At 47.5% G+C, this 15,422-nt stretch overlaps 1 protein-coding gene across 1 annotated transcript in view; it reads left to right on the top strand.

Moving 5' to 3' along the window:
* Nucleotides 1–467: 467 nt before the first annotated feature.
* Nucleotides 468–15,422, top strand: part of FBXO41 (F-box protein 41) — a gene marked incomplete at both ends in the record, with an annotated part of 49,224 nt that continues 34,269 nt past the window's right edge. The window contains 3 exons of the mRNA XM_081332417.1: nucleotides 468–1,216; nucleotides 8,622–8,865; nucleotides 12,878–12,957. Coding sequence (XP_081188543.1) covers nucleotides 468–1,216; nucleotides 8,622–8,865; nucleotides 12,878–12,957 — 1,073 coding nt within the window. The remainder of the gene's footprint in view (nucleotides 1,217–8,621; nucleotides 8,866–12,877; nucleotides 12,958–15,422) is intronic.

The raw sequence follows: 15,422 nt of genomic DNA, 5'->3' as shown, positions 1-15,422 counted from the left end.
ACGGCTACCTACCTGAGCAGGGGGTGGGACTGGAAGACCTCTGAGGTCCCTTTCAACTTTATCAATCTGCTGTTTGGGACCGCTTCTTAGCATCTTTGCGAAACGCGCGGGAGACCCTTGATGGGGAAGATGTATCTTGGGGGACGTAGCAGGAAAGGAGAAAAGAGACCATGCTGACACACACACACACCCTTCTTTTTTTTCTTTGCAGGGTTATCAGCTGTGCCTGATGCCAACCCAGCTGTCTCTTTGCCTTGGCTGCCAGGCTCTGCCACCTCCAGGCCTTCCTCTCCGCAGCCAGCAATGACTTTGTGGGACTGGTCTTCTGTCCTACCACACTTCTGTCCACCTTGCTACCCGACTCCCGTTTCTCAGTTGGCCAAGAGATCTGCACCATGACAGGATCCGGGCAGTGGGTTCCTGGCGGAGGAGGGCTGCACGAGAGGTTGTGTGGCTTGGGTTGAAGGATGGCCTCTCTGGACCTGCCTTACCGCTGTCCGCGTTGTGGGGAACACAAGCGTTTCCGGAGCCTGTCTTCTCTGCGGGCTCACCTGGAGTACAACCACACCTATGAAACACTCTACATCTTGTCGAAGACGAACAGCATCTGCGATGCCACCATCTTCCCCCTGGCGAGCGACGCCGCCCTCTTGAGCCCAGCCACCCGCCGGGACATTTTCGAGAGCACCTCCTTCCAGGGCAAAGAGCAACACATCACTTGCGACCTCCTAACGGCCGAAGAATTGGAGTCCTCCTCTTCTTCTCCCGTGTCGTCCCGCTACTTCCACCAGATCGAGATCCCTCTGACCGACCTCTTCACCCGCAAAGCCATGAGTTCATCGGCCGCGCCTCCGGCGACCGCCGCCACCACCGCCGCAACGGTAGCCGCCGTGGACGCGGCCTACGAAGAAGGTTTAACCCGTTTGAAGATCCGGGCTTTTGAGAAGCTGGAAGTAGACAAACGTTTGGAGAAGTTCACGGAAGAAGTGGAGCAGAAGATCGCCTCCCAAGTGGGCCGGTTGCAGGTGGAATTGGACCACAAGACCACAGAGCTGGAGAAAGCCAAGCAAGAGAGCCTCAAACTCAGCCGCGAGAAACAAGAACTTGAGGACCGGGCGGTAGAGCTCTCCCGCCAGGTGGATGTCAGCGTGGAGATGTTGGCGTCCCTCAAGCAAGACCTTGTCCTGAAGGAGCAGGAGTTGACCCGCAAGCAACAGTAAGTCCTAATTTTTGAGTTCTTGGACCCCATTAGTTGATTCTCCAAACGGGGGCTGTGTTGGTAACCGTCAGGTCCAATTATTTTACCCTCCGTTGCATTGTTTGAAAAGGTTGAACCTCTAAGGCAGGGGTCTTCAAACTCGGCCCTTTGATAACTTGTGGACTTCAACTCCCAGAGTTCCTCAGCCATGCACGCTGGCTGAGGAATTCTGGGAGTTGAAGTCCACTCTTCTTAAAGTCTATATCAGGGGTCTTCAAACTAGGCCCTTTGATGACTTGTGGACTTCAACTCCCAGAGTTCCTCAGCCAACATGCCTGGCTGATGAATTCTGGGAGTTGAAATCCACAGGTCATAAAATAGCCAAGTTTGAAGACCCCTGCTCTAAGGTAATTGCTATCAAAAAGTGTTAAGATATTTAAATGTAGTAGCTGGAACAGTGGAGCTGTACAGGTAGTCCTCGACTTAACCGCAGCTCGTTTAGTGACCGTTGAAAGTTATAACAGCGTTTTCCATAAATCACCATCTTTCCATGTGGTCAAAATTCAGAGGCTTGACAACTGCTTTATATTAATGACGGCGTTGCCGTGTCCCAGGGTCACGTGATTGACTTTGGCGACCTTCTGACAAGCCACGTCAGTGGGGAAGCCAGATTCCCTCAACAAAGAGGTTATTAACATATCACTTGCGGTGATTCACTTAACAACCGAGGCAAGAGAGATCGTAAAAGGGCAAAATTCACACCTGTCTCACTTAACAACATAAATTTGGGGCTCAATTCGTGGTCGTAAGTCGAGGACAACTTGTACAATGAGTCAGAACGCAGAGTTGTAGCTGATTGGTTGGAGAGAGGGGGGGGGGCTCCTGCATGAGGCAATCTGTTCTGTGATTGGCTGCTGTGGGTAAAAGGGGGCGTTTCCTCGTTTCCCGCCTTTTTCTTCCTGGGCGCTCTGCGATTTACCTCATGGTGATATTCCTGTGTTGATTTTACCTCATGAGGCTCCTGTGTGCCTGACTATTTTGCTTGCTCTAAATGTAGATGTAAAAACATATTTATTGACATAAAACTACATGTCAAGGGTCTCTGACTTCATTTGGTCACACCGTCTAAGTGTGAAAAAGGGTCATAGGTCCCTTTTTTCGGCGCCGTCGTAACAGTCACTAAACGAACTCTTGTAAGTCGAGGACTGCCTGTGTTTTGAGCAGGAAAGCGGCAGAGGGGAGCTCCTTCAGGGGGCTTGAGCCCCTTTCCAGAGCAACGGACAGAAAATTTGAAATGCCTAGGTTTGGAATCGGCTAGTGTTGCAAAGCAAAATGGTTGGATTTTGCTTGCTTGTGAGAGCTGACTGTTCCTTTTCCTCATGGCTGCCTTGATGGCTGGCTCCACGGTCGGAATAAGCCTTCAGGAGGAAAGCTATTCTCGAGAGCAGACTACTTTTTGGAAGCTGCTCCCTGTAGTAACTCTTCCTCCCCTGATCTTTATTTAACACCGGCATTTGCATAGAGATGGAAATCTTGGCTTCGTTTCCAATTAAGTCCCTGCAGCAGAATAGCCAGCTTTTTTGTTTTTTTAAAGTGCAGTGGAATATGTGAGTGAGGTTGTGCCGTGTTCATCTTTGAAAATCATAGAATCTCAGGGCTTGGAGGGACCTTGGAGGTCTTCTAGTCCAACCCCTTGCCCAAAGCAGGAGACCTTATAGCATCCCGGACAAATGCTTGTCCAATCTTTTCTTAAAACCCTCTAGAGATGGAGCGCTCACAGCTCCAAGAGGCAAGCTGTTCACATAACAATTTCCAGTCAGTATTAGCGGTGGAATAGCCTGAGTTCGAGTCCTGCCTTAGACATAAAAGCTGGCTGGGTGACTTTGAGCCAATCACCAGGAGACAGTGAGTTCTAGTCCTGCCTTCACCATGAAAGCTGGCTGGGTGACTTTGAGCCAATGACCAGGAGACTGTGAGTTCTAGTCCCGCCTTCACCATAAAAGCCGGCTGGGTGGCTTTGGACCAATCACCAGGAGACTGTGAGTTCTAGTTCTGCCTTAGGCACGAAAACCGGCTGGGTGACTTTGAGCCAATCACCAGGAGACAGTGAGTTCTAGTCCCGCCTTCACCATGAAAGCCAGCTGGGTGACTTTGGGCTGATCACCAGGAGATGGTGAGTTCTAGTCACGCCTTAGGCATGAAAGCCAGTTAGGTAACTTTGGGCCAATCACCAGGAGGTTATGAGTTCTAGTTCCACCTTAGGTATGAAAACATGTGGGAGACTTTGGTCCAATCATCACAAGGTTGTGAGTTCTAGTCTTAGAGATGAAAGTCGGTTGAGTGACTTTGAGCCAATCATTAGGACACTGTGAGTTCTAGTCCTGTCTTAGCCATCAAAGCTGACTAGATCACTTTGGGCCAACCGCCAGGAGACGGTGAGTTCTAGTCCCACTTAGTCATGAAAGACAGCCGGGTGAGCTTCGGCCAATCACCAGGAGACGGTGAGTTCTAGTCCTGCTTTAAGCACGAAGCCAGCTGGGTGATCCTGGGCCAGTCACTTTCTCTCAGCCCTAGAAAGGACGCATTGGTAACCCATTATTCCTTGGTGGGGGGGGGAAAAACCTTGTCAAGAGAACTGCAGGGATTTGTCCAGACAACCTCAAAAGAATTGGACACGAAATATGAGATCAGTTCTGAATGATGTCAGAATCTGATTGCTTAATTTCAGTTTATTGAATAGACTATAACTTCTCATTCAGCCATAATCTACTGTATGGGTTACAAGCCTGAATGGAACATATCCTAAATATCTAAATTCTTCCATGAAGAATGGTTGCAGGTATTGGTTATGTCCGGTCCAGTAAAAAGGAGGATTCGCACGCAGGGGGGAGGGGGGACAGGATAGCAGTCTTCCAATATTTGACAGGGTGCCCCAAAAAAGAGGGGGTCCACCTATTCTCCAAAGCCCCTGAAGGCAGGACAAGAACCAACGGGTGGCAACTCATCAAGGAGAGAAGCAACTTAGAACGAAGGAGAAACGTCCTGACAGTTCGAAACAATTAACCAGGGGAACTACCTGCCTCCAGAAGTTGTGGGTGTTCCAAAACTGGAGATTTTCAAGAAGAGATTGGACAGCTATTTGTCTGAAATGGTAAAGAGGGTCTCCTGCTTGAGCAGGGGGTGGGACTAGATGACCCCCCGTGATCCCTCCCAACTCTGTTACTCTGCTTCTGGGTTCTTCCCTACCCCCAAATAAATCAGCGCCACAGGAGGATTGATTTAAAGGTTTCACCAATATCCCCAGCTCCTCGAGCCGATCCATCCCTGTGACATATAAACTCCAGCCGCATTAAATATTCTGTTTCCTGGAATTTCATCAGCTGCTTTGCTATTTCCTACTCTTTCCTAACTCCTACACCAGTTAAACTGATGCATATCTGAAAGTACAGCAAAGAATTCGGGGGGTGGGTTATTTTTGTTGTTTTTTTAACCAACGGAAGCTTTGATCAACCTGTCTTGAACGTGTCGACCTGAGTTTGAACGTGCCGACAGAGAAGGAATAAACCGTTGATGGGAGAGAACGTTTTTGCGTTCTGCACTTCAAGCGGAATTAAATTTTAACCAGGAATAATCTTTGCTGGCTCGCAGGAAGTCCATTCTGTGCAAAATGCATTCTTCCCCGAAGTGCAAAGTGGGCTGCCGTACATAATGTGTCTAATTTGGTTTGTGGTTTTGAATGGCGCAAGGTTCCAGTTAGAGGTTGTCCTCGGCTTACGACCACTATTTAGCCCAAAATTTATTTCGCTAAGTGAGACATTGGTTAAGTGGGCCTTGCCCCGTTTTACGACATTTCTTGTAACAGTGGTGAAGTGAATCACTGCCGCTGTTAAGCTAGTCACATGGTCGTTAAGCGAATCAGGCTTTCCCGGTAACTTTGCTAGTCAGAAGGTCACAAAAGGGACGCTGCGACCGTCGTAAATACAAATCCGTTGCCAAGCGCCTGGATTTTGATCACCTGACCACGAGGATGCTGCAGCGGTCGTAAGTGTGGAAAACTGCCCTACGTCACTTTTTCCAGAGCTGTCGTAGCTTGGAATGGCCACTAAACAAACTCTTGTGAGTTGTGGATTTAACCTGTATGTCTGATTTGATTTTATGGCTTTGCCTCAGGCAGGATTCCCGCCATTCTGGCAGGATTCTCACATTCTGGATGCCTGAATGTGAGGTTATGGCCTACACAATAAACTACGATTGAGCTAATAGGAACCTAATCGCCACCTAGAACGGGACGCTGAAGCTCTTTGTGGGACTTGAGTGTGATGTTGTTGCCCCGCGACATCTTAGAAAAATTCAGAATGACTCCGCTTTGACTTCCCACTGGAAATTGGCCACTCTCTTACCTGTACACACACACACAAACACACCTAGACAGCCTTGCAGGTAGTCGCAGGACATATAATAACGGGGTCGGAAGGGGCCTCAGAGGTCTTCTAGTCCAACCCCCTACTCAAGCAGGAGACCCCATACCATTTCGCACAGAGGGCTGTCCAGTCTCTTCTTGAAAACCTCCAGTGATGAAGTACCCACAACTTCTGGTGGTGAGCAGTTCCACTGATTAATTGTTCTCACTGTTTGGAAATTTTTCCTTAGTTCTAGGTTGCTTCTCTCCTTGACGAGTTTCCATCCGTTGCTTCTCGTCCTGCCTTCAGGGGCTTTGGAGAAGAGCTTGACTGCCTCTTCTTTGGGGCAGCCCCTGAGATACTGGAAGACTGCTATCCTGTCCCCCCTCGTCCTTCTCTTCATTAAACTGGACATACCCAATTCCTGCAACCGTTCCTTCCATGTTTTAGCCTCCAGTCCCCTGATCATCTTTGTGGCTCTTCTCTGCCCTCTTTCCAGAGTCTCAACATCTTTTGCACATCGTGGTGATCAAAACTGGACACCATATTCCAAGTGTGGCCTTACCAAGGCCTTGTAAAGTGGTATTAACACTTCACGTGATCTCGATTCCGTCCCTCTGTTGACGCAGCCTAGCACTGGGTTGGCTTTTTTGGCCGCTGCAGGACACAGCTGGATCCTATTTAAGGGATCTTCCCTCTCACAGTTTACTGGCGTTAAGTGAGGTTTCACCTATTCTTCACCTGCACAGTGTTGTTTTTTTTCTAACCTAAGAGTAAAACCTTGCTTTTCTTGATGTACATTGTAAGCCCTTGACAACTACAATTAGCAGGGTTTCTGTTGCTAAGCTATGCAGCTGTGAAGTGACTCAGGTCCAATTTTGTGATGTTTTGCCAGGGTTGTTAAGCAAATGACCGCAGTTGTTAAGCGCACGAACCAGATCCCGCTTCCCCTACTGGCTTGCCACAAGGCCCCTGGGAAAGCAGGCAAGGCAAATTGGGCACACAGGACGGTGGGGATGCTGTGACCGGGGGCTAAGTGCGAGGACCGGTTACAAGTCACTTTTTTTTCAGCGCCCATGTACCGTAGCCTCGGATGGTCTCCAAACAAAGGGCTGTAAGTTGGAGGCCATCTGTAGATTTGCACAACGCATCCAGGATTAAACGCAAGGCAGGGGACTCCTGAGAGAGCAGGAGATGGGCAGCGGTCAGCGGCCGAGCACTTCGGCACCAGGACAGCCAGGTAGACTTCCTCGCAGGGGTAGTCCTTGACTTAAGACCACAACGGAGCCCCAAATTTCTCTTGCTAATCAAGACAGTTAAGTGAATTTTTCCTCTCTCCCTCCCTTCGCTCTCTTCCTTCCTCCCTCTTTTCCTTCCTCCCTCCCTTTTTCCTTCCTCCCTCCCTCCCTCCCTTTTTCTTTCCTTCCTTCTTTCCTCCCTTCCTCCCTCCCTTTTTCCTTCCTTCCTCCCTCCCTCCCTCCCTTTTTCCTTCCTTCCTTCTTTCCTCCCTCCCTCCCTCTCTTTTTCCTTCCTCCCTTCCTCCCTCCCTTCCTTTTTCCTTCCTTCCTTCTTTCCTTCCTCCCTCCCTCCTTCCCTTTTTCCTTCCTCCCTCCCTCCTCCCCTTTTCCTTCCTTCCTTCCTTCTTTCCTCCCTCATTCCTTCCTCCCTCCCTCCCTCCCTCCCTTTTTTCTCCCTCCCTCCCTCCTTCCTCCCTCCCTCCCTTTTTCCTCCCTCCCTCCTCCCTTCCTCCCTCCCTCCCTCCTTCCTTCCTTCCTTCCTTCCTTCCTTCCTTCCTTCCTCCCTCCCTCCCTCCCTCCCTCCCTTTTTCCTCCCTCCCTCCTTCCTTCCTCCCTCCCTCCCTCCTTCTTTCCTTCCTTCCTTCCTTCCTTCCTTCCTTCCTTCCTTCCTTCCTTCCTCCCTCCCTCCTTCTTTCCTTCCTTCCTCCCTCCCTCCTTCCTTCCTCCCTCCCTCCCTCCTTTCTCCCCTCCTTCCTTCTCCTGGAGCTGAGGGCCTTGCCCCCCCCTCCCCTGATGCAGTCCCTTGAGCCGTTTCAGTGCCACTAACCACCTCCCTGGGTTGCAGCTTCGACTGTGTTTATTGTCACCAATTAGGCCTGGCGCTGCCACCCGTTTATTCACCTAAGCTTTTAATTAACATCCGTAGCACCGTCCTGCTGTTTGCCAGCGGTTTAATGCTTCTCCCTTGCCTTTCCTCTGGATTCTATAACATTGCGGTCTTCTTTATTTTTATGGGATATCCCTCTGGTCTGGTAGGTTTTTCACTTTGCAGTTTCCGAGCTCGGATTGAGAAGATCTGTGGAGACATTTTTACATTAAAAAAACAAAATCAAGGTTGATTTTTTTTAAAATAAATAAATAAATAAATGTAATGTTCAGGTATTCAGGCATGGTTGCCTAGCAAGCCGACACAGGGCCTCTGGGTTATTCCTGTACAGAGAGTCCTCAACTTATGACCACAGCTGAGCCCCAAATTTCTGTTGCTAAGCAAAAAACAGATGTTAACTGAGTTTTGTCCCGTTTTACGACCTTTTTTCCCCCAGTTGTTAAGAGAATCCCTGCAGCTGTTCGGTTAGTAACACAGTCGTCAAGCAAATCCGGCATCCCCAATTGACTTTGAGGCCGGAGAAGGTGATCACGTGACCCCAGGACACCGCGACCGTCATAAATAGGAGTCGGTTGCCAAGCGTCTGAATTTGGACCACGTGACCGTGGAGGGGCGCTGCAGTGGTCATAAGTGTGAAAAATCAATCACCCGTCACTGTTTTGGGGAAGCCAGATTCACTTAACAACTGTGTTACTAACGTAGACAACGGCAGTGATTCCCTTCCCAAGTGGGGCGAGAGAGGTCGCAAAACGGACAAGACTCACTTCACCAGTGTCTCGCTTAGCAACATTAATTTTGGGCTCAACGGTGCTCGTAAGTCGGGAACCGCCTGTGCCGGTATGTACCTTTCGAGTCCAGGTGTGCAAACTGGCCGCTGATTCTCCGCTTCTTGCCCGCAGGGAGGTCATCCAGATTGACCAGTTCTTGAAGGAGACGGCCGTCCGCGAAGCCAACGCCAAAGTCCGCCTACAGCAGTTCATCGAGGAGCTCTTGGACCGAGCGGATCGAGCCGAGAAGCAGCTTCAGATCATCAGCAGCAGTTGTGGAACCACCCCGAATTGTAGTTTGGGAAGATGTAGTATGCCGGGATCCAAAAACACCAGCCGAGACGTAGCTAATGAAGCCAATCTCCTAAAGGGTGAGGTGGGTCTTCCCGAAGAGATGGAGATGGTGGTCAAGGCAGGATCTCGGCTCCTCTTGGTTCCTTCCACTCAGGGCAACCTCCAGCCATAAAAGCGTGCAAGTCCATAAGCCAGGTCTACGCGGAGCCTGTCAATGCAAGTGGGGTTGACCTGGGTCAACACAAACACGTTCAAGGGCATTATGCTTGTCAATAACACAATATCAGAGTTGGAAGGGGCCTTGGAGGTCTTCTAGTCCAAACTGCTGCTCAGGCAGGAGACCCTATGCCATTCTAGACAAGGGGCTGTCCAGCCTCTTCTTGAAAGCCTCCAGTGATGGAGCAGCCAGAACTTCTAGAGGCAAAACGCTCCAGTGATTAATTGTTCTCATCGTTAGGAAAGTTCTCCTTAGTCCTAGGTTGCTTCAATGCTTGATTAATTTCCATGCATTGCTTCTCGTCCCGTCTTGTCTTCAAGACAAAAAACAATCTTCCAAAGATGCTTTTTTTTTCACAAGGCAAGTGGTCTCTCTGGTTCTCATCCAAGCTTCTCATCCAAGAAGCTTCTTCAAGCTCTGACTGGAGGGTGGGGAATGGAAAGATTTATGCTCCTTGCAGAACAGCTGGCCATTTGCATCCTTCTAGCGAGTCGTTGAGGCCACGTGGAGGTTAATTCTGTGTCCTCAGGGTCACCTGAGCGGTGCCAACGGATGTGGATCTTTCCATTCCCCACCATCCAGTCAAGAGCTGAAGAAGCTTCTTGGATGAGAAGCGAAATGTCTTCAGGGAAAAACAGGGAAATCCAGTTGCCTCGTGGAAAACAAGCATCCTTGAGATAACTCTGACCTGGAGGACTGGGAATCTCCATAGACATTCCAAACAAGATCCCAAACAAGGCTTGTGTGGTTGAAACCAATAGTGGAGCTGTTTTTTTTTTAATGTCGGATTTTATTTTATTCTGGCTCGATTTCTTCATACTGGCTGGGGAATTCGGGGAGTTGAAGTACAGCCATCTGAAAGTCTGAAAAACTTCAGTTTTTGGTTTAAGTCAATGCAGCGATGTAGGTCTATTGCAGTACGGTAGCTACAGTACTTGCAGAGATGCGCCCTCACTGTTAAGAAACAGGGCGTGAAAGGTGAGGATCCCGCTGAATAAGAGGAACATGGTCATCGGGGTTGTTCCCGGAGGATTACCAGCAAGGAGATAGTGGGGATATGCAAGGGTGTTCGCATTTTGGGTTCCTTCAGATGGATTGAGGTGGACATGGGTCAGTTTCGGTCTTCAAGGGTCTTTGGCTTGCTACAATGGCTTGCTATCTCCTGACCTTCTTGAGATGGTTAGTCATGTGGTACAGATGAGACCGGCGAGTGTAGATTTCCGGGAACTTGCTCCACGAAGGCTGGATGTTAGAGGTGGTCTCCTTTATGACTGATGGTGGGGGAGGAAAAAGAAGCTGAGCAAATGTGATGTAAAGTTTGGGTCTCCAAACCTGGCCACTTTAAGACTCTTGGATTTCACCTCCCAGAATTCCCCAGCCAGGATAGTAGGGAATTCTGGGAGTTGAAGTCCACAAGTCTTAAAGCGGCCAGGTTTGGAGAGCCCGGGTGTAAAAGATGTTGAGCATGGAAAGAATCATAGAGGGTCTGTTACAGGAGAAGCTTAGGACCTTGTGCTGGTCTTCTCCGGAAGCCACCGAGTTTCCAAACTATTTCTGGTGGCCTTGACCAGCAAGAATTGATTGGCAGTAAAGCATTGATTATCCACACGCAGTGTTTATCAAACTTGGCCCCTGTACGATGTGTGGGGTCCATGTCTTCACAAAGATCATTGAAAGTCTACTCTTCATCGGTGGACACACACATCGGAGCTCGTCTGTCTTTTGAAACAGCCGCTGGGCTATCGGTGCGGACATTAAAAGAAAAGTGTGGGGTCCTTGGGGTACTCTGAGCTTGGTGGTGTTCTTGCAGATGTTTCATTACCAAACTAGGTAACCTCATCAGTGATGATCATAATGTTTCCTAGTTGGGTAATGAATGTCTGCAAGAAAACCACCAAGCTTGAAGAGCAATTCTCTTCCTCCTCCTCCTCTTCCTCCTCCTCCTCCTCCTGCTCCTCCTCCTCCTCCTCCTCCTAGCATTGATGATGCTACCTACTTGGGTCATAAAACATCTGCAAGAAAACCACTTAAATCTGGGGGCACCAAGGACCCTACAATTCATCCCCAAACTACAAATATTTTCTTCTAAAAAACATTATAGAAGATGAATAAAGCTTATACAACTTATTCAAGGGGTGCTTAAGAGGATGCACCAAAGGGAATGTTCGGCTTATATTCATATCGTGGTAAACATCTGTTTTTGCTCTACTGGCTCTTAAAATCTATGTTGCGATCTGTGAAAACATCCTAAGATTCTTCTTAAGCAATCGCGTGAGACTAAACCGAACGCTGTTCTTCTCAGCCTCCTCGGCTGTGATAAGGTAGATTGGCAGACTTTAACCTGTATCCTTGGAGACGGTTGTTATACAACAAGTTGCATAGTTACACATAAGCTACTGAGTTATGCATCGCAAGGTCTAGAGTCTGTAGTTCAGCATCCATGTTGGAAGGAGATGGCTTTTCAGAACAAAATGGTTCCTACTGAAAGACAGCCCGCCTGCATCTGGGACGTTGGGCCCTTTGTTAAGTCCTCTGCTGTGGTCAGATCTCATCCAAGTTAAAATGAGATGATCATCAGCCAGGATCTTTGCTGGGCAAGAGAACTAATTGGAAGGATTTTCTCCAGGTATCTTATGGATTCAAAAAATCCCATTCAGAACAGAATTGGAAGGGACCTTGGAGGTCTTCTAGTCCAGCCCCCTGCTTCAGCAGGAGACCCTATATTAGGGGTCTTCAAACTTGGCCCTTTTATGACTTGTGGACTTCAACTCCCAGAATTCCTCAGCCAGGCACGCTGGCTGAGGAATTCTGGGAGTTGAAGTCCAATCCTCTTAAAGTCTATATCAGGGGTCTCCAAACTTGGCCACTTTAAGACTGGTGGACTTCAACTCCCAGAATTCCTCAGCCAGGCACATGTGCCTGGCTGAGGAATTCTGGGAGTTGAAGTCCACAAGTCATAAAAGGGCCAAGTTTGAAGACCCCTGCCCTACACCATTCCGGACAAGTGGTTGTCCATTCTCTTCTTAAAAGCCTCCAGTGAGGAAGCACTCACAACGTCTGGTGGCTAGCTGTTCCACTGGTTAATTGTTCTCCTTATTTCTAGGTTGCTTCTCTCCTTGATTAGTTTCCATCCGTTGCTTCTGGTCCTGCCTTCTGGTGCTTTGGAGAATAGGTGGAGCCCCTCCTCTTTGCGGCAGCCCCTCAAATATCGGAATACTCCTATCATGTCAGGGGTGGGCTATGAATTTCCCAAAGGGAAATGAGAAATTAGAATTATTGTGGAGGGCTGGACCGACAGGGTCTTTAAAAAGAGGCTGCCCCAACGAAGAAGGGGTCAACCTCCCAAAGCACAGGAGAAGGCAGGAGAAGAAACAACGGATGGAAAGTGGTCAAGGAGAGAAGCAACCTGGAATTAAGGAGGAATTTCCTGACCGTGAGAACAATGAACCAGTGGAACAGCCTGCCACCAGAAGTTGTGGGTGTTTCATCACTGGAGGTTTTTAAGAAGAGACTGGACCGCCACTTGTCTGAAATGATCTATTCTAGGGTAGGGTCTCTCTGCTTGAGCAAGGGGTTGGACTAGAAGACCTTCAAGGTCCCTTCCAGCTCTATTCTGATTGATTGATTGATTGATTGATTGATTGATTGATTGATTGATTGAAAAAAAGGCACAGCTGTGTTAGGAAGAACATCCTGGAACTGCTGCAATCTTTTCTTCCTCAAACAAGGATTTCTCTTTTAAAGTAATGCAAATTTGAATTCCGGGCCTCCTCCGTCATCTCTACGTCTGCGGAGGTGGGCGGTGGCACCATAAGGGCAGCAGGAACTAGTGGTTTAATTGACGTGGGACCCCCCCCCCTCTTGTGTCTCTTTTCAGAGAGAGAAGCATTCGATGGCTGACACAACCCCACACAGTTCCTACACCGTTTCAAATCAGAGATCGTCGTCCAGCACTGGGTATGGAATCAACGCTCAGCGTGCGTTTTGCACGTCTGGTTCTTTCCATTGTTTTTTTTCTATTTCAATTTAGAGAGAGAGAGAGAGAGAGAGACATATATATATATATATATACACACATATATACATATACATATACTGTACATACATATACATATACATATATATACACATACATATACATACATATATATATACACATACACACATATATATATATACATATATATACATATATACATATACATACATATACATACATACATACATACATACATATATGTAGGTTTTGGCGTATTCGGGTCTTTTCCCGTGTAAGATTGATAGTGTCTTGGCAACTTTTCGACGAGGTCCCACTCGTCATCTTCAGGCTGGTGTCTTCGGCTTCGCACAAAGCCGAAGACACCAGTCTGAAGATGACGAGTGGGACCTTGTCGAAACGTCGCCAAGACACTATAAATCTTACACACACACACACACACACACACACACACATATATATAGATATATAAATATATAATGAATATAGATAGATAGATAGATAGATAGATAGATAGATAGATAGATAGATAGATAGATAGATAGATATAGATATAGATAGATAGATAGATAGATAGATAGATAAAGGTAAAGGTAAAGGTTCCCCCGCACATGCGTGCTAGTCGTTTCCAACTCTAGGGGCCGGTGCTCATCTCCATTTCAAAGCCGAAGAGCCAGCGCTTGTCCGAAGACGTCTCCGTGGTCATGTGGCCGGCATGACTAGACGCCAAAGGCGCACGGAATGCTGTTACCTTCCCACCGTAGTGGTCCCTTATTTTTCTACTTGCATTTTTACGTGCTTTCGAACTGCTAGGTTGGCAGAAGCTGGGATGAGTAACAGGCGCTCACTCTGCTACGTGGCACTCGGGATTCGACCCGCCAAACTGTCAACCTTCTGATCGACAAGCTCAGCGTCCTAACCCACTGAGGCACCGCGTCCCTTTTAGATAGATAGATATAGATATATAAATATATAATGAATATATATATATATATATATATATATATATATATATATATATATATATATATATATTCAAAGCGTTAAAACACCTTTCTGACTTTGTGGACCAATGGTGGCAGCTGGGAGGGGACAGAGGATATACTTTGCACAAGTGGCAGCAGAGCACACTCACCTGCGCAGCTTCATTTGCACAAGTGGCGGGCACACACGCTTGCTGCTCGCACAGGGCAGCTGTGAGTATGAGCTCACCTGCTACTTGCACAGCCCGGTTTTTGCCCAGCCTGGTTTTGAATGCGTCACTTCCCGGTACCGGGCCTTATCCCGCAGATTGTGAGCTCCTGCATTAAAATATCACAAAGAGGGGAAAAAACACGAGCATAAAAAGACAAGAAAAAGGCAAACATGTACATAAATTGTCCCCCTCCCCAGTTGAATACTGAGAAATATATTTCAAAAATAGATTTTTGGCGCAGGATTACCTGTGTTCTACCCTTTCCTCTCTTTGCGTTATTAGTAACATTATTATTTCATTTTTAATGTGTGCCGTTGTGCCCTCAGGAAAAAATGACAAGAAAGGTTACCTAAATCTAAACAACTAAAATATTATTAATATTATTATTAATAATAATATTTTAGTTGTTTGGTTTTAGGTAACCTTTCTTGTCAACATACGCTGGATCATGGAGAAAGCTAGAGAGTTCCAGAAAAACATCTACTTCTGCTTCATTGACTATGCTAAAGCCTTTGATTGTGTGGATCATAACAAACTGTGGCAAGTCCTTAAAGAGATGGGCATACCAGACCATCTTATTTGTCTCTTGAGAAATCTATATGCGGGCCAAGAAGCAACAGTGAGAACTGGACACGGAACCACTGATTGGTTCAAAATTGGGAAAGGAGTCCGGCAAGGCTGTATACTGTCGCCCTGCCTATTTAACTTATATGCAGAGCACATCATGAGAAAGGCAGGGCTAGATGAATCAAAAGTTGGAATTAAGATTGCCGGAAGAAACATCAACAACCTAAGATATGCAGATGATACCACTCTAATGGCAGAAAGTGAAGAAGAACTAAAGAGCCTCTTGTTGTGAGTGAAGAAGGAGAGTGCAAAACTTGGGTTGAAACTAAACATTAAGAAAACCAAGATCATGGCATGTGGCCCTCTCAATTCCTGGCAAATAGATGGGGAAGAAATGGAGGTAGTGACAGATTTTATTTTCCTGGGCTCCAAGATCACCGCAGATGGGGACTGTAGCCAAGAAATTAAGAGACGCTTGCTCCTCGGGAGGAAGGCCATGGCAAATCTAGACAGCACACTAAAAAGCAGAGACATCACCCTGTCAACAAAAGTGCATATAGTCAAGGCTATGGTCTTCCCAGTTGCAATGTATGGCAGTGAAAGTTGGACCATAAGAAAGGCCGAACGCCAAAGAATTGAAGCCTTTGAACTCTGGTGCTGGAG

Source organism: Vipera berus (genome assembly GCF_964194415.1).
Source record: "Vipera berus genome assembly, chromosome: 7".
In the NCBI taxonomy this organism is placed as follows: Eukaryota; Metazoa; Chordata; class Lepidosauria; order Squamata; family Viperidae; genus Vipera; species Vipera berus.
Note: the sequence above shows the minus strand (reverse complement) of the source record. Positions and strands in the feature narration are given on the sequence as shown.